At 41.3% G+C, this 20,236-nt stretch overlaps 1 protein-coding gene across 1 annotated transcript in view; it reads left to right on the forward strand.

Moving 5' to 3' along the window:
• The first annotated feature begins 285 nt into the window (after positions 1-285).
• LOC117377566 (storkhead-box protein 2-like) overlaps positions 286-20,236 on the forward strand; it is a 29,399-nt gene continuing 9,448 nt past the window's right edge. The window contains 2 exon segments of the mRNA XM_033974013.2: positions 286-776; positions 14,422-14,574. Coding sequence (XP_033829904.1) covers positions 437-776; positions 14,422-14,574 — 493 coding nt within the window. The 5' untranslated portion in view covers positions 286-436.

The following is a 20,236-nucleotide window of genomic DNA, read 5'->3' on the forward strand; positions in this document are numbered from 1 at the left end:
CCAGCCTATCACTGCGTACGCACGGGAATGACACCTCGGCGCGTCTCAATCGGATCGATTCATTTATGATGCTGTTAGCAGCTTAGCTAATCGAAGGTGCTTCGTCTAACAACGACCTTTATCCACCGTGCGTTTGTCAGCTTTCGTTTTGTCTGCCCCGAGCACGATACACACGCGGTGTAAATGCGTGAGTCGGTACCAGTCGTGTATCGTCCAAAGGAAGCACCGGAATCACAGGAGATGGGTTTGATGAAAAGAGGCTAACTGGAGCTAGCGGGCTGGAGCTAGCGGGCTGAAGCTAGCGGGCTAGCTTCACGTATCTCTGCACATCAGCGCTTAGAATTGGGGGCATTACTATGGAGCCTTTCCCGGTCTAACATATGTTTTTCTCATGAAGACAATGGAATCTGTGAGAAGCTAAGGTGGACAAGTATCGATGGAGTCGTTTTTACAAATAGCCCCGCACTCCCTGGCTATAGTATTGAGCAGAAACGGTTGTGAAGGGGGTGTGGGGACGAGCCGTGTGTCTGAGAGCGAGGAGCTGCCCAGACACCACACAGGATATGAGATCTTCGCTGATTTTAAAGCGGAGAACGCGCAACAGCGAGTGTGGAACCAGCGCATCACCGAGGCCGTCTCCGAGACATTCTTCCTGGGATGGATAGACGAGCATGTGCTTCTGATCCAGGGGAAGGAGGATCACCTGGAGGTCCTGAGAGAGGGCTGGATGCGGAGGTCCCTCAACCCCCCGCGGGGATTCACCATCAAATACCTGGGTAAGGCCTCTTCTTTCAGCCTCTTGTTTCAGCCTCTTGCGCACACATGTGGAGCAGGTGTAGCTGCAGTAACAACATTTGATTTGACCATGTCTAAATCGTATCTCCAGACACAGGTCATTTAAAATTTTAAATCAAAATCTCACTTAGCCTACTGTTCCTTTCAAATTTGTTGGCTAATGATATGAATTGAGATGAATGAGTAGAACGTCTTAATGATTTTGATCTATTAGTGGCATCCATATGTTAACCAGTGTTTTGTGGTCAGTTCTAACTATTCAAGGGCTCATCACCTGCTTGTTTTCAAGGAGTTGGTAGGGCTCCACATAGATTAAAATGTCCCAAGGTATTTTTTTTTTAATGATATGGTTATTTCTCTTAACACCTTCAAAAATATGCATTCTTGTGTGTGTGTGTGTGTGTGTGTGTGTTGGGTTACCTCTCCACAAATCAGACCTGTAATGTGACAAGGTGGCATCATTTGCTTGTCTCCACGGGATGGATATTTTTAATGCCAAACTGTGGAATATTCCTGGTAAAGCAATAACATTTCCATGGAGAAAAGCAGGTGGGGGACCCTCCACTAGCAAATTGCACCTGTAAATATCACATAATGGGCAGTTACAGATGGATAAGGGCATGCAGCAAGACCTTAACACCAGATAAAATGTCTGTGTTTAAAAGTAGGCATTTCTGTCTCTGCCTAAGCTAATGCTATGATAAATAAAATGTAATTATTCAACTTTTCATTAGTTGTATTTTTACAACTTTTAATGTTCCATTTGAATTAGATAAGGTTAGCACTAGCGTTGCCACACAAACGCCAACTTAAAAATGCACACTACCAGTCAAAAGTTTGAAATATTTACCAGCGCTGTAGTCCTAGTTCTGTCTGTTGTCTGTTGATGGTGTCTTAGTTAACCCAAATTTGTATTAGTTGACCAGTTATGCTATTTAGATCATAAGGATTGATATGGGGAAACAGCAAAAGGAGAAGTGAGTGAGTTAGCTGAAGATTTTTTTTGGTATTTAAATGTAAAAAGGCAGGGTAAATCAAGTTTAATCTGACTTTATATAAATACATTGTTTCCTAGTACTTTTTCTGCATACATAGTAGTTTTTGCACCAACTCCCTTGCAGGTATAGTCTTGTAACTGCGGTTTGGGTCAGATACATAGAGATCTGTAATAGTTTTGATCAATCTTGCCATGCCCGCAGGACATGTCTTTAGTCGACCAGGAATTTCTTTAGTCAACTACAGCCCTAGCATTTACACTGTTCGTGGAGTATTGTGAAAAGGGCCCATACTGTAGAGCATTCCAGGAAAAACAAAAACATCTCCAATGAAACTAGGAGGGGGTGGACCATTCACCAGTCAAGTTTGATAGTGCACCTTTAATTTACAAGTGAAAAAAAAAAAAAATCTGCTTTTGTATGTTAGGCAGTTTCTTTTGTCATCGTCTGTATCCCCAAACATCTGATTTAGTCCTGATTTTGTACTGAATATGGCTGTCAAAATTATAGAAAATCAGATACTAATCAATATTGAAACTAGTAGCAAAACTAGATACTCATTTGAGCAAGTATTGATACAAAAAAGTCACATTCACAGGACAGAAATGAACCTTTCTGGAATAGATTTAGAATGATCTTGAGCCTTATCAGACCACATAGACTAATATGTGCCCCTGGACCACTGAGGGATTACACAGATGTATGACCGCATGGCAATCTAAAAGAAAGTACTACCATTTAATGTTGAAAATCACATTCTATTGTCTAAAGAAAGATTTTTTTTAACATTGTGGTATCGGGGTTGGTATTGACCCTTGAGTATCAAATCTATTCCTTAGTATCGAAATCGAGTTTTAAATTTTAGTATTGTGAAAACACTAGTACTGGATGTTGAGTTGATTTTTTTCTAGCCCTGGTTTGGTCCTGATTTTGGTCCCAGTTGTGATGTGTTTTGTTTGCTTGTGTAAATTCAGACACTGCTGTAGTAGTTTATGCCTAGTAACATTTGATCTGATTGTGTAATCCTTAGTCATTGAGACGTGTTCTGTAGGCAAGAATTTGTTTTGAAGAATTATTGCTATTGCTTAGGACACGCTTCTTTTTGTCCAGTTGACAGATTCGAATTTTTCTTTTACTTTCTTATGATAAGAAAATAAATCATGTTCTACTGTTGCACATGTGTGTTGCACAGCATGTAAGTAAGTATGTATTTTAGCCATTTTTTTCATTTTGGTTTTGTTCAAAACAGTTGTACAAATGTATGTCCTTACTCTAAGTGGTAGAAATTGAATGATATGTTTTTTTCATGGTTGATACTGATTTTTTTTAGAATCCAGAGAAACCAATGACCGATAATTTTGGAGCAATATGTAGAGCAGATTTTGGTAATTTTCTTCAAATGATCTATTTTGAATTTAGTACTCGACTCATCCTTGTTTACTACACCTGTCTACTACTAAGTGTTCAAATAAAGCTTTATGCATATATTCTGTATGCATATTTAGGCAGCTGGTTGGGCCAAACAAAGTACATTGGTCTCTCTCAGAGTATGTTTAACTTTCTACTTCTAATGAAGTCATGCAGGTGCTGTGCCTCCTCCAGAAAGTTACATACTGTACATACTGTAAACAGCCACACAGCCAGGACACACAGCCTCACAACCACACAGCCACACAACCAGACAGACAAACAGCAACACACCCATACGGACACACAGCTGCACAACCACACAGACACACAGCTGCATAACCACACAGACAAACACACATAGCCAGGACACACATAGCCAGGACACACAGACACAGCCACACAGCCACACAGACTCACAGACTCACAGGCACACAGCCAGGCAGACACGCAGGCACACAACCACACAACCACAGAACCAGACAGATACTCAGCCACACAAACACACAGACAAACAGGCACATAGCCTGGCCACACAGACATACAACAACACAGACACACAGGCAGACACAGACACACACACACACACACAGGCAGGCCCTAGCCTTTAGGGCAGAGGTGTCAAAGTCATTTTCACCGAGGGCCACATCAGCAAAATGACCGCCATCGAGGGCCAGATGTAACTGTGCGACAGGATAAATGTCACCAAATGTAAACAAATGTCATGTAAAAATAAATGTAACTACTTTTAAACTTGTTAAATAACTGTTTCTGTATTTATTAATTATTCAAGTTGCAAATATTACGTGTCTGTGTAACTCTGTGTAACTGTATTTCCTGATAAAATGACATTTTTAAAAGCGTGTATCTGGTCAGCGCACACCTTCGGCACTGCTTCAAAAACAGCCTTTTAGTTATTGGACAATTTGTTGTTTTTCTTGAATGCTAACTTTTGCATTCTTAGCTCCGTGTTTGGTGTCAAAATGTCGACGTAGATTGTACCGACCTCGCCTCATTACACAAAAAACATACAGATTTTCTCCTTAAAGCACAAACTTGTATTCACCTTTAGCACCTTTCTTGAAACTGCCTTCCACGCTGACAATTTTCCTCTTCCTGAACAATTTGGGATGATTATTTGCAAATAATCTCATTAGTTTGTCAATGCACACATTAAAGCAGTATAGACTTATTTTAAAATGACAGTCAAGCCTTAATTTACCTTCTCGCGGGCCACAAAAAATGACATAACGGGCCGCATTTGGCCCCGGGCCTTGAGTTTGACACATGTGCTTTAGGGGGTTCTAAACTGAATGTGCCCTCAGGGGCCCTCGCCACTTCATCACAACCACTGATAAAAAGACTGCAAATTCTAGTGGCACACAACAGCAATAACCACAAGTATATCAGTATAAAAATATGTAAGGAAGGGGGGGTCTGCCATTTTTTCTTGGTTTCTGGGGCATTTTAATGTGTTCAAGTTGACTAAAGTGGGCTTATATTTATCAATTCTTTATGTCATAAAATGCAGAATTGGATAGAGTAGCCAAACGATGTACTTAAGCAAGGGCACACTTACTATCAAAATCATATCACTCAAGAAGTACAAAGTAGTGATCCAAGTAAAGAAAGAGTTGCATAAGTGAAACAGCCTGGGCATAACATCAGATTTTTAATCATCAGCTCATTTAGACAGACTGAACATTAAATAAAAGAGGATTTTAGGACCACATTATTTTTATGTTTATTGTGAGGCTTTGGATGCTGTGATTTCACGTAAATGTGCATATTAATGAGTAGGGATGCACAGATACCGATACCAGTATTGGGTGCCAGTACTCATACTCGACAATGGGCTGCCGATACCAAGAGCCAATACCACTGTAACTGTGCTGCCTCTTGTTTTTTGCTCTTTATGGCCATAAAGCTGCACATTAACTGTTCTTCGCATTAAGCGCAGCTGTAATCATATGTGACTGTCACATGAAGTATCCAAATATTTAGGACTTTAAAGGTTTTTATAGTTCACAGAGGATATCAGCACAGTGCTTGTTTTTACAGTAGTAGCATGCTAACATTGCGAAGTCGTGCTGGCGATTATTTGCTTGTGCTGCATTGTAACTTATTATAATTGGCAAACACATTTAGCAACTGAATAGAGTGGTTCAGAGCTTTTAAAAGAGGTATAGCATGTCCATATTGGTCAAAGTGTGGACGTGGTAAAAGTAAGACAATACTCAGTGTTATGCTAACAGTGGCTCGTTAGCAGTTAGCTTTGAATGCAGTCAGCAAAGAGGAAGTGGTAAATATTAAAGCCAGAAACTTATCTAATTAAATTACCACAAAAGGACAAGCCACAACCAAAAACAGCCAGTGTAATAAATAGACTTATCTGCTGTCCTCTGCCGCTCTGATGTATATCCTGTTTGCACAATTATACACGTCCAGCTTCACTGGTTTGTGTTTCCAATGGTGTAAAGTGGGACATATTTCGAGTCCTCTCTGAAAAGTCCTGTCCCCAAAACAATCTTCCTCTGGCCTCTTCACACCGGTGTAAACAGGTAGCTGTCCACACCACTGCCTGATTTAAAAAAAAATGTAGAAGAACATATCTAGTTACTAGAAGATGGATATGCAGACTAATATAAACACCGGAGTCTCATTTAGTTTTCAGAAAAAAAACCCTTTCCAATCATTATTTTCAATGTAAATGTATGGGCTCGTGGGGACCCTCTGGTGGCCTTGGGGCCTTAAGCCCAGCCCTGGACACAGCCAAGCAAGCACGTAGACATGGAGGCACAGGGGCACGCAAACACGCAGACACGCAGACACGCAGACACACAGAGCCATAGGCACACAGACAAACAGGCACACAAGCACACATAGACACACAGGCACCCAAACACGCAGACATGGAGACATGTAGACACATAGCCAGGCCCCACAATCACACAGGTACGCAGGCACATAGGCACGCAGACATGCAGACACACAAACACATTGACACATAGCCAGACACACACAGACACACACCCCGACACACACCCCGACACACCCCGACACACCCCGACACACCCCGACACACCCCGACACACCCCGACACACCCCGACACACACAGACACACACAGACACACACAGACACACACAGACACACACAGACACACACAGACACACACAGACACATACAGACACACACAGACACACATAGCCACGTAGGCACACACAGGCACGCAGACACATAGCCAGGCCCCACAGACACATAGCCACACAGGCACATGCAGACACGCAGACAGGCAGACACATAGCCAGGCCCCGCAGGCACGCAGGCACACAGGCATGCAGACACATAGACACATAGTCAGGCCCCACAGACACGCAGATACATAGACACACAGACACACAGACGCACAGACACACAGACACATAGCCAGGCCCCACATAGACGCATAGCCAGACCCCACATAGACACATAGCCAGACCCCGCAGACACACGGGACATATAGACTCACAGACTCACAGACTCACAGACTCACAGACTCACAGACTCACAGACTCTTAGACTCTTAGACTCTTAGACTCTTAGACTCTTAGACTCTTAGACTCTTAGACTCTTAGACTCTTAGACTCTTAGACTCTTAGACTCTTAGACTCTTAGACAGACAGACACACACAGACACACAGGACATATAGTCATATAAACACAGACTCACAGACTCACGGGACATATAGACATATAAACACACAGACACACAGACTCACACAGACTCACACAGACTCACACAGACTCACACAGACTCACACAGACTCACACAGACTCACACAGACTCACACAGACTCACACAGACTCACACAGACTCACACAGACTCACACAGACTCACACAGACTCACACAGACTCACACAGACTCACCCCGACACACCCCGACACACCCCGACACACACAGACTCACACAGACTCACACAGACACACACAGACACACACCCCCACACACAGACACACACACACAGACACACACAGACACATGGGACATACAGACGCACAGACGCACAGACTCAGACTCTTAGACACACAGACATACACACAGACTCACACACACAGACATACACACAGACACACAGACTCACAGACATATAAACTCACAGACTCACAGACATATAAACTCACAGACACACAGACACACAGACTCATGGGACATATAGACATATAAACACACAGACTCACAGACTCACAGACTCAGACTCACAGACACACAGACACACAGACACACAGACACACAGACACACAGACACACAGACACACAGACACACAGACACACAGACACACAGACTCACAGACTCCCGGGACATATAGACATATAAACACACAGACTCACACAGACTCACACAGACTCACACAGACTCACACAGACTCACACAGACTCACACAGACTCACACAGACTCACACAGACTCACACAGACTCACACAGACTCACACAGACTCACACAGACTCACACAGACTCACCCCGACACACACAGACTCACACAGACTCACACAGACTCACACAGACTCACACAGACTCACACAGACACACACAGACACACACAGACACACACAGACACACACAGACACACACAGACTCACACAGACTCACACAGACTCACACAGACTCACACAGACACACACACACAGACACACCCACACAGACACACACAGACACATGGGACATACAGACGCACAGACGCACAGACTCACAGACTCTTAGACACACAGACATACACACAGACTCACACACACAGACATACACACAGACACACAGACTCACAGACATATAAACTCACAGACTCACAGACATATAAACTCACAGACTCACAGACACACAGACTCATGGGACATATAGACATATAAACACACAGACTCACAGACTCACAGACTCACAGACTCACAGACACACAGACACACAGACACACAGACACACAGACACACAGACACACAGACACACAGACACACAGACACACAGACACACAGACACACAGACTCACAGACTCACAGACTCACAGACTCACGGGACATATAGACATATAAACACACAGACTCACAGACTCACGGGACATATAGACATATAAACACACAGACACACAGACACACAGACACACAGACACACAGACTCACGGGACATATAGACATATAAACACACAGACTCACAGACTCACAGACACACAGACACACAGACACACAGACACACAGACACACAGACACACAGACACACAGACACACAGACACACAGACTCACGGGACATATAGACATATAAACACACAGACACACAGACTCACGGGACATATAGACATAAACACACAGACACACAGACTCAGACTCACGGGACATATAGACATATAAACACACAGACACACAGACACACAGACACACAGACACACAGACACACAGACTCACAGACTCACAGACTCACAGACTCACAGACTCACAGACTCACAGACTCACAGACTCACAGACTCACAGACTCACAGACTCACAGACTCACAGACTCACAGCCACTTAGCCAGGCCACACAGCCACACAGCCACACAGACAATCAAACAGACACACAACCAGGATACACAGCCAGAATCAGACATGACTTCATACAAATGTGTACATGTACAGTCTATTAAAACTCTATTAAGTCTATTAAAAGCAATTACAAATTGGTTGTTGTCAGAATGAATGCAGGTTGTTGTGGAATCTCTCACATTTTAATCCAGAGCAATTTTAGAATTGTAAATAATCAGTTTGGGTCTTTTTTAATCAAAAGGTTCATATCCTGTCCTCTCAGTTAAAGCAAGTAGTTTAGAACAGAGTTCAGACTTTTTGTGTCAACCCTGCAATGATTTAAAGTCTGTATTGTTTATCTTCAGTGAACGAATATTGAAAGTTATTTTGAACTAGGATCAAAATTGAGATTTGTCAATGTCAGATTGTTTTTTTTGTCATATGGTCCAGTGCAGTTGTTCCGGTTGTCTTATAAGCAGAAGCATAGATCTTCAGGAAGTTACATTTGTGTAAGACATGCTGGATGGCCTCTTGTCCTCACTCCTGTCTATGAGAATAAGCCCCAGAAAGACCCAAAGGGCCTTTCAAATGCAGATGACCATGGCCTGTCTGCTGGCCATCAGATTGCACCATAGGGCACGGACCTCCACTTGAAATGCAGTATCCGTGAATGTCACTATAGACACTTATTCTACTTATTCTGCTTTTGCTAGTGTATTGGATTTGTATTGTACTTTTCAAGATACCAAGATGCCAATCTGTGCCATCGGGCTCTCCGACCATCACCAATCACTCACACACCACATAACACATAAGCAAAGTAAGTGGAGTGCTTTGCCCAAATAGACAGCAGCACTGATCCGAGTGGGTATCACTTCACTGATTTTAGGTGGGTGGAAGAGTAAACCAACCCTTGAGCCACTATGGCCCATACTGCACCTGGTATTCCTAAATGTCTGCAGTCCTACTACAAACAATGCCCAAGCCTGCTTGTTTAGCATTAGAAAACCCGGAGTTAACAGAGGAATCTCACAGACATGGAATATGCAAATTCTGCACTGGTCACCTGGGGGTCAAACCCAGGGCCTTCTTGCTGTGTGGTGAGAGTGCTAGCCTCATCACCTTTTAAAGAGGGGCTATTAATTGGTAATAATATATTTAGATCACTATGAAAGATTGCAAGATTAAGCAAACATGCATGGATAACACTCCAGGCATGTTTTTGGTGAGAGAATGTTATAACATGGTAAAAAGCTCCAAAAAGTCTATTTTGCGAAATGCCCCCTTTTCAAGGATTTGTCTGTTGTGATGTACAGATGGTTTTTTTTTTTATATTGTGTAATATTACTCCTTGTAATATACTTACATATACTTGACTGCCAAACCACACTTTGTGTTTTTTTCCACTTCCATAATGCTGTAGGACCTCAGTACTGTATTTGTACAGGTGTTTTAGTACCCATCCTGTAGGGCCTCAGTTTTGTAGTTTGTACAGGTGCTTAAGTACCCATGTTGCAGGACCTGTGTGCTGTAGTTTGTACAGCCTTTAGAGCCCATGCTGTAGGACCTAATTTCTGTAGTTTGTACAGGTGCTTTAGCACCCATGTTGTAGGACGTCAGTACTGTAGTTTGTACAGGTGCTTTAGCACCCATGTTGTAGGACGTCAGTACTGTAGTTTGTACAGGTGCTTTAGCACCCATGTTGTAGGACGTCAGTACTGTAGTTTGTACAGGTGTTTTAGTACCCATGTTGTAGGACGTCAGTGCTGAAGTTTGTACAGGTGCTTTAGTACTGATGTTGCAGGACCTGAGTTCTGTAGGTTGTACAGGTGCTTTAGTACCCATGCTGTAGGACCTGAGTGCTGTAGTTTGTACAGGTGTTTTAGTACCCATGTTGTAGGACGTCAGTGCTGAAGTTTGTACAGGTGCTTTACTACCCATGTTGTAGGACGTCAGTACTGTAGTTTGTACAGGTGCTTTACTACCCATGCTGTAGGACGTCAGTACTGTAGTTTGTACAGGTGCTTTAGTACCGATGTTGTAGGACCTGAGTTCTGTAGGTTGTACAGGTGCTTAAGTACCCATGTTGCAGGACCTGTGTGCTGTAGTTTGTACAGCCTTTAGAGCCCATGCTGTAGGACCTAATTTCTGTAGTTTGTACAGGTGCTTTAGCACCCATGTTGTAGGACGTCAGTACTGTAGTTTGTACAGGTGCTTTAGCACCCATGTTGTAGGACGTCAGTACTGTAGTTTGTACAGGTGCTTTAGCACCCATGTTGTAGGACGTCAGTACTGTAGTTTGTACAGGTGTTTTAGTACCCATGTTGTAGGACGTCAGTACTGTAGTTTGTACAGGTGTTTTAGTACCCATGTTGTAGGACGTCAGTGCTGAAGTTTGTACAGGTGCTTTAGTACTGATGTTGCAGGACCTGAGTTCTGTAGGTTGTACAGGTGCTTTAGTACCCATGCTGTAGGACCTGAGTGCTGTAGTTTGTACAGGTGTTTTAGTACCCATGTTGTAGGACGTCAGTGCTGAAGTTTGTACAGGTGCTTTACTACCCATGTTGTAGGACGTCAGTACTGTAGTTTGTACAGGTGCTTTACTACCCATGCTGTAGGACGTCAGTACTGTAGTTTGTACAGGTGCTTTAGTACCGATGTTGTAGGACCTGAGTTCTGTAGGTTGTACAGGTGCTTTAGTACCCATGCTGTAGGACCTGAGTGCTGTAGTTTGTACAGCCTTTAGAGACCATGCTGTTGGACCTCAGTTCTGTAGGTTGTACAGGTGCTTTAGTGCTCATGCTGTAAGACCTCAGTGCTGTAGTTTGTACAGGTGCTTTAGTATCCATGCCGTAGGACCTCAGTGCTGTAGTATGTACGGGTGCTTTAGTGCCAGGCTGTAAGACCTGAGTGCTGTAGTTTGTACAGATTTTACTACCCAGGCTGTAGGACCTAAACTACAGCACTGAGGTCCTATAGCATTGGTATTTAAGTCTGTATATACTTTAGTACCCATGCTGTAGGACCTGAGTGCTGTAGTTTATACAGACTTTAGTGCCCATGCTGTAGGACAGACATGGGCAAACTACGGCCCGGGGGCCACACACGGCCCTTAGGGCTTATTAATCCAGCCCGCCAGCGTGACCAAATTATATTAGTAAGTGTAAACCTTGTTCAAACTTTTTCTGCTGTGTTCATTTAACTGGAATTTAATAAATGAATTTAATTAATGCATTTGGAAAACAATTTGTACAATGAGTCTTGCATATTCATGCCTTGCTACAGGTTACAGGCCAAATCTCTAATGTAATATACACATATATATCCTGGCCCGGCCCCTCTGTCAAATTTTAGAACCCATTGTGGCCCGTGTCAAAAGTTTGCCAACCCCTGCTGTAGGACCTCAGTGCTGTGGTTTATACAGACTTTAACACCCATGCTGTACGACCTCAGTGCTGTAGTTATTACAGGTGCTTTAGTGCCTCAGTACTAAAAATGTTCTAGTACCTAGATGGCATAGTACTTGTGTATGTGAGCCCATGTACCAGCGTGTCCTACATTCTCTGTGCACTTTTAAGTGGGTCACAGCAGAACCAGCTGTAGTACTGCGGCGAGAGGGAGAGGGAGAGAGGGAAAGGGAGAGAGAGAGAAGGAGAGGGAGAGGGGGAGAGAGAGGGGGGAGAGAGACACACACAGACACACACAGACACAGACAGAAGGGCACAGAGAGAAACAGAAATATTGAGTGGCATAGAGGGATACATACAGGATCATACATGAGAACCACATCGTCATGGCAACCCCTTTGGCAGTTTGCCACAAGGAACTCTGGCCATTACTCCGGGAGGGAGGAGACACAGAAGAGACTGGAAGTCCAAAGCCTGTGATTGGTTACACCCCCTTGTCTTTGTGTGCTGCAAGGGATTGTGGGAAGGCCTTGGCTGGATCCTTATTTGTGTGTATGTGTGAGAACGGAGGAGGACGACGCCTGAGTGTGAGCGGGAGGAGGAGCGCTGAGGAGAGAAAGGACAGAGAGAGAGCTGCAAAAGAGAGAATCGGACCCAAACCAGAACCCAGCCGGATCACAACCGGACCCTATTTTTGTCTAGAAAAGAGGAAACTGTCCAATAAGGTACAGAGCATCGCTGTTCTTCTGCATCTCTGCTACTAAAGGGACCCTTAGCTTGTTAGCTGCTGCTAGTTAGCTGTAGCAGCACAACGTTTCACTATTAGTCACCACGAAAAACACAACGTATTGCCAAGTAGTGCAGTAGTAGAGTGGTAGTAGCAGATATTGAGCAGGCATGTGGTGAGGCAGTGGTTTAAAAATTAAAGAGCGCTTATTGAGCAGTGGCAGCAGACATGGGGGAACGGGGGGGATGGAGGGGATGACAAAAGGAGGGGGTGTGGTTTAACGTGTGGACAAAGGGGACTGGCTGATTGTTTACTACCACTGCAGTGTGAGAGCCACTACCATCCTCTGTTTTTGTGTGTGTGTGCATGCAGGTGCGCGTGCATGCTCGCATGACACTGGGCTAAAGAGACTCGAGTCTGTCAACTAGTCTATAATAGTAGTCTGCTAAAACTTGTCATTGTAGGCTAGTTGTAGTTTTTGCTGTACGATCCTTGTGTAAAATACTTTGAGCTAACCCCCTGAACCTGTGCACATGTGCCTTGTGTCTTGTGCATATTGCTGGTCTAAAGACTATTGTCTGGAAAGCAGCCTGTTGTTATTGTGCTTCATGGCTCAGAGAAGGCTCCTCTGGCCAGGGCTGGCTGACCTTAGGACCTGCTTTGAGCAGGTCCTAAGGTCTAAGGAGCTGGGTGCTCACACGAAGAGGTGGTGTCCTAGTTTACTACTGAGTTATTCGTATGGTAGAACAGTTTTTGGTCCTTACCAGATTCACTACAGGCCAGGCCCAAAACATTGTTGTGGTGGCTCCTTCAGTTGTGTAACATTGGTACATTGGGTTCAAGTTGTGAAAGAGTTCTTCTGTTTCTGGCCAGGCAAGTGCATTTAAATATCCTTGCCTTTTATCTTATTTTCCGAACATACAGATTTTTCTGAAAAGGTCAGTAACATGTAATGTTTAATATGGCCTATTTAGAGTATCAAAATCTGATGAATAAAGGTATTTTGTTCTCCTTTAAAATGTGAATTGTGTACTACAGTGGTTCCCAAAGTGGGGTCTGGGGCCCCCTGGGATGCATTGCAGGGGAGCCTCTATAGGTTGTCCACACAACAAGCAAGAAAGATAGATATTTGTTGATATTTCTTTATTATAAAAGCCATGGGAATATATTATTTTTATGTTTAAAGTATAAAGTTAAAGAGAAAGCATTACATGTTCTTTTACATGTAGTGTAAAATATTATTAGAGGGGCTCTGTGTGATGTTCACATAGGCACAACAGACTGCGGCTTCTATAGCCGTGCAGACTTTGAGGAATGGCTGATTTACTACATATGTTGCTGTAGTTTTGTATTTTTCATTTTTAATCTGTGCTGCATTGTCATTGGCCTGTGTCATTGTGCTTAATTTAATATGAATTTAAATTACAATGATTTAAGATGAATTAAATCTGAAATAATGATTAATATTATTCTAATGGATACTTGCTAATGGATACTTGCTAATATTTGAGTTGAAGGAACCACCACTTTTTATCCCTTTCATGTCTCTTCTTTCTTTAACAGGTGATGTGTCACCCATCAGTATGTCTCCCATCAGCCAATCACAGTTCATCCCTTTGGGAGAAGTACTGTTACTGGCCATCTCGGCTATGAACTCTGCCCATAAACCTGTGACTCAGGAAGCCCTGACTGAACACCTCCAGACATGCTTCCCAGGTAAGCTAACACTCCACGGGCCTTTCCCAAACGACTCCCTTCCCTGTGCCCTATTGTTCCCATCACATTGAGTGCCGTCCGAAAAGCTCAAGCACTAAGACAGAGGGGCTGATAAGCCTTGGTCATATTTAAAGCAAGACAAATACTTTTTTTTTCCTCACATGTAAAATAAGACTGATCTGGATACCACATTACACAAGATTTGATTGAAGAAAGCAAGTGATTAAATATAAACCATTTAGTATTGACAAAAGTTGTGAGCAGCGCTTCCAGTGTAAAGGCTCATTTTTCCTTCACTGGTGACTGTATGACAATATTGTGAATGACTTTTTTTGGAAATTTTGAAGGGATTTTTATGGACTCTTTTATTTTAACACAACTGAAATATATACACAGCAAATGACTAAAACAAGTTGTTTTAGTCATTTGCTGGTTTGGGAAAGGGCCCACCTTTATACAATAAAAAAGCTTTTGACAAACTTTTGTCCTGAATATGTGAGCAAATTGTAAACACATCTTTAGTTCTTTGCAGAGTTCTTTTCTATCAATATAAATAATGGCTAACTCAAATTGCGACATTGATTTGTGATATATTTTGCTGCCCTAGCTGAAATCATTATTATTTTATTATTATTATTATTTATTTATATTTTTTTTACATCACTTAATTGGAATTTTGTTATTGAAATAAACTGGACAAAATTTTACCACCTTCCTTAGATCAAATATGATCTTACTGTTAACTGGTGAGAAAATAGGACAGCACAATATAGGACATTATTATTAAGCCCGAGCCTGGGACAACATGGCAAAAAAAATGACAAAAATCAAGTAGTAAACGCACCCTGACATGCCAGTGACAGGTAACAAAAATTAGAACTCGACGAGCTCTAATTGTCACCAAAGACCTCGAGAAGAAATAACGAAAAACGACTCGGTAGCGCCCCTTCAAACTTTGATTTCCGTTAAAACGTAAAAACGTAAAAATCTGAAACTCACATAAAAAATATTGCCAGGACCTGAAAAATTATATTATGGCCCGCCCTAAAATGTACAGGAAGTCGGCCAAAATAGATTAGACCCAGGAATGACTAAAGCCTCGCATTTAGGACATCTCCTCACACGGCTTTCATCGTGAACACTTCAAATTTGGCCAAAACCCACTAAACTCATGTGTGATTAAAGATTATCAGTTACATTTTGATTATGACTTTGGATGTGATTATGGTGAATTTTCAACAAAATCGCAAATTTTGGAATATTTCCAAAAGATATTTCTCTTTCATGCATTTTTTTGTTTTTTTATTTGTAACCTGAATGCAATGATATGCAAATCCTGGTACTATTTCACAAAATGGCTCTCTAGCGCCCTCTTCAAATTTAATTTTCAAAAATTCATAGAAGACAATCTAGTTGTTGTGGACTTACGAAAAATTTCACAGGGGCCTTATTTGTGATGGGGCACAATGTGAGAAAGTCACATGACTGTAGCTGTTATGGTTTAGGATCAAAATAATGGGTGAAAAAAACATTTCCAGTATTAGGCCCGAGCCTGGGACAACGTCCCGGTGAGGGACTCATTAAAAACTGTGTCCGAAACCTGAAAATGGCAAAAATCAAGTAGTAAACACGCCCCAACATGCCAGTGAGTGGTGTCAAAAATTAGAACTTGACGAGCTCTAATTGTCACAAAAGACCCCGAGAAAAAATAACAAAAGACGACTCAGTATTTTGAATATGACTTTGGGTGTGGTCATGGTAAATTTTCAACAAAATCGCAATTTTTGGAATATTTCAATAAAATATTTCTCTTTCACACAATTTTAGTTGGAAAAACAGTAATACAGCGTTTATGCACATTTGTGAGCTGAATGCAATGATATGCAAATCCTGGTACTATTTCACAAAATGGCTCTCTAGCGCCCTCTTCAAATTTAATTTTCAAAAATTCATAGAAGACAATCTAGTTGTTGTGGACTTATGAAAAATTTCACAGGGGCCTTATTTGTGATGGGGCACAATGTGAGAAAGTCACATGACTGTAGCTGTTATGGTTTAGGAGAAAAATAATGGGTGGGAAAAAAAATTCCATTATTAGGCCCGAGCCTGGGACAACGTCCCGGCGAGGAACTCATTAAAACCGTGTCCGGAGCATGGAAAATGGCAAAAACCAAGTAGTAAACACGCCCCAACATGCCAGAGAGTGGTGTCAAAAATTAGAACTCAACGAGCTCTAATTGTCACAAAAGACCCAGAGAAAAAATAACGAAAGACGACTCAGTAGCGCCACCTCAAACTTTGATTTTCATGGGGCCAATGGGAGCCCGACTCGGAAAAAAGTCACTGTAAAAATCTGAAACTCACACAAAAAAACAGAACATGTCAGGACATGACAAAAATGATATTATGGCCCCGCCCTAAAATGTACAGGAAGTGTGCCATATTGGATCAAACCAGGGAATGAGAAAAGTGCACCTTCACATTCAAGACATCTCCTCACACAGTTTTCATCACAAACACTTCAAATTTAGCCAAATCCCACTAAACCCATGTGTGATAAAAGATTATCAGTTACATTTTATTATGACTTTGGGTGTGGTTATGGTGAATTTTCAACAAAATTGCAATTTTTGGAGTATTTCAATAAAATATTTCTCTTTCACACATTTTTTGTTGGGAAAAAGCTAATACAGCATTTATGTACATTTGCGAGCTGAGCGCAATGATGTGCAAATCATAATATTATCTCACAAAATGGCTCTCTAGTGCCCTCTTCAAATTTCATTTTCAAATATTTTTAGAAGACAATCGATTTGTCATGGACCTGTGAAAAAATTCACAGCGGCCTTATTTGTGATGGGGCACAATGTGAGAAAGTCACATGACTGTAGCTGTTATGGTTTAGGAGAAAAATAATGGGTGGAAAAAAAATTTCCATTATTATTATACTTACCGTTTTGAAGCCATTTTTGACCCCCTGAACGTTAACGAAAAGTCAATTTCACTGGACCTAAAATTAATTATTTTGATGTTAAAAAAAATCATTCTTTTAAAATGACTCAATAGTGCCACCTCAAAAATCAAAATACATTAAGTCAATGAGAGACCTTTTTCATCATAGACAAATTACATTTGGTACAAACATAGAACATGTCAAGACAAGTAAAAAATTGTATTTTGACCCCACCCTAAACCCTACAGGAAGTCGGCCATTGTGGGTGGAACCCCATTTTTTCAAAATTTTACCTCTCACATTTGAATTTTTTGTGCCTCGGATTTTCATTCAAGAAACTTGCAAATTGGTCAAGATGAACTAGACCCTTGTGGAAATGTAGGCTACTCTCTGGATTTTTCTACATCATAAAATGTGGGTGTGGCCAGCCTGCAAAGAAAAAAAGCAATTTTTTGAAGTGTTAAAGTGCTCATAACTCACACATGCAGTATCCTATTTCCCGGCATTAATATACATTTTGTTTAAAATCTTGATCTGCACAAAATGATATACAATTTACATATGTCAGATTTTTTTTTTGTTCCACCGTGCCCCCTTGAACTTTTGAATTGGACCAAAAAAATTACTTTTACATAAACATTTGAAATTCGGCATGAACATTTGGCTTGGCAAATTGAACAAAAAAGCCAATGAGAACATACCTCTATCTGCAACTATGTTACCGTGGTAACATAATAAATGTGTCATTGAAATGAATGGGGTTCAGAATACTGCACTTTGTTGTAGACTAAATAGATGCTCTACACTAATCCAACTATGGACTAAAATTCAAGATTGACAAAAAGTTTAGTATTTTCATGTGCAAAAAAATTAATGTTTCAAAATGACTCAATAGCGCCACCTCAAAAATCGAAATACATTACGTTAATGAGAGACCTTTTTCATTGTAGACAAATGAAATTTGATACACACATAGAACATGTCAAGACAAGTAAAAAAATATATTATGACCCCACCCTAAACCCTACAGGAAGTTGGCCATTGTGGGCAGAACCCAATTTTTAAATTTTTTTACCTCCCACATTTGAATTTTTGACGCTGTGGATTTTCATTCAAGAAACTGGGAAATGAATGAATATGAACTAGACCCTTGTGGGATTATAGTCGACACCCTTGGATTTTTCTAAGTCATAAAATGTGGGTGTGGCCAGCCTGCAACCAAAGTGCCATTTGTTTAAATATTAAATTGCACCTAACTCAAACATGCAGTGTCCTATTTCCCGGCATTCATATACATTTTGTTCAAAATTTTTATCTGAACGCAGTGGTATACAATTTACATATGCCAGACACTACATTGCTCCACAGCGCCCCCTTGAAGCTTTGAATTGGACCAAAAAAAATTACTTTGACATAAACATTTGAAATTCGGCATGGACATTTGGCTTGATAAACTGAACAAAAAAGCCAATAAGAACATATATCCTATCTGCAACTATGTTACTATGATAACATAATAAATGTGCCATTGAAATACATGGGGTTCAGAGTACTGGTCTTTGTTGCAGACTAAATAGATGCTCTACACTGATCCAACTATGGCCCAGAATTCAAGGTTGCTGAAAATTTTTGTATGTCTATGTGCAAAAAAATTTATGTTCCAAATGACTCAATAGCGCCATCTCAAATCTCAAAATACATTACGGCAATGAGAGACCTTTTTATTGTAGACAAATGACATTTGGTACAAGCATAGAACATGTCAAGTAAAAAATTATATTATGACCCCACCCTAAACTCTACAGGAAGTCGGCCATTGTGGGCGGAACCCAATTTTCACTCTTACATTTGAATTTTTTATGCAGTGGATTTTCATTCAAGAAATTTGCAGATTGGTAAAAATGAACCTAGGCCGATATGAAAGTATAGTCTACACTTTTGAATTTTGCTGAGTCATAAAATGTGGGTGTGGCCAGTTTGCAAAGAAAAAGTTTTTTTTAAGTTTTAAATTGCTCATAACTCAAACTCATAATGTCCTATTACCCGGCATTAACGTCCATATTGGTAAAAAACCCCAATGAAGACACACCTCTATTTTCAACCGTGCAGGCGTGACAATGTCACGTATTTTCTCCTGTTGTGTATATTGTTATTTATATGTGGAATTAGGCAGGCATAAATAAGCTTAGCCTCAGCCAATGCCTTTCAATCACAATTGGGACAGATTCTGTGTTCGACTGTGACATTGTTTTGTTTGTTTTCTATGTGTGTCTGAATAAACTAACGAACTAACTAACACTGTCAGAAACGGTCTCCTTGGAATGAATGAAGTAGTATTAATTAGATGCTAATTTTGGGGGGAGATAGAACTATACACATATCCATATTTCATATTTTGGATTAGCACATGTATATACATGTACATATAAGTACCTTGTCATCGTAATTGATTCACATATCAATTTTAAGTCACATGTTAAACAAACCATTCAAAAGGGTCAAATTCAATTTATCAAATTTCAGATTCATCCGAAATTCTATGTCCACCCAAGCAGCCAATATTTACATACACTCCATGATTTTCTCGCACCTGACTTACTGCCTGACGAGCTTGTGCCAGGCCAACCATACCACACTCAGACCACTACAATCACTGTATAAACAGACACTCAAAGTTCTAGACAAAAAACCACACCACATCCATCACTG

Source organism: Periophthalmus magnuspinnatus, chromosome 10 (genome assembly GCF_009829125.3).
Source record: "Periophthalmus magnuspinnatus isolate fPerMag1 chromosome 10, fPerMag1.2.pri, whole genome shotgun sequence".
NCBI classification, from domain to species: Eukaryota; Metazoa; Chordata; class Actinopteri; order Gobiiformes; family Gobiidae; genus Periophthalmus; species Periophthalmus magnuspinnatus.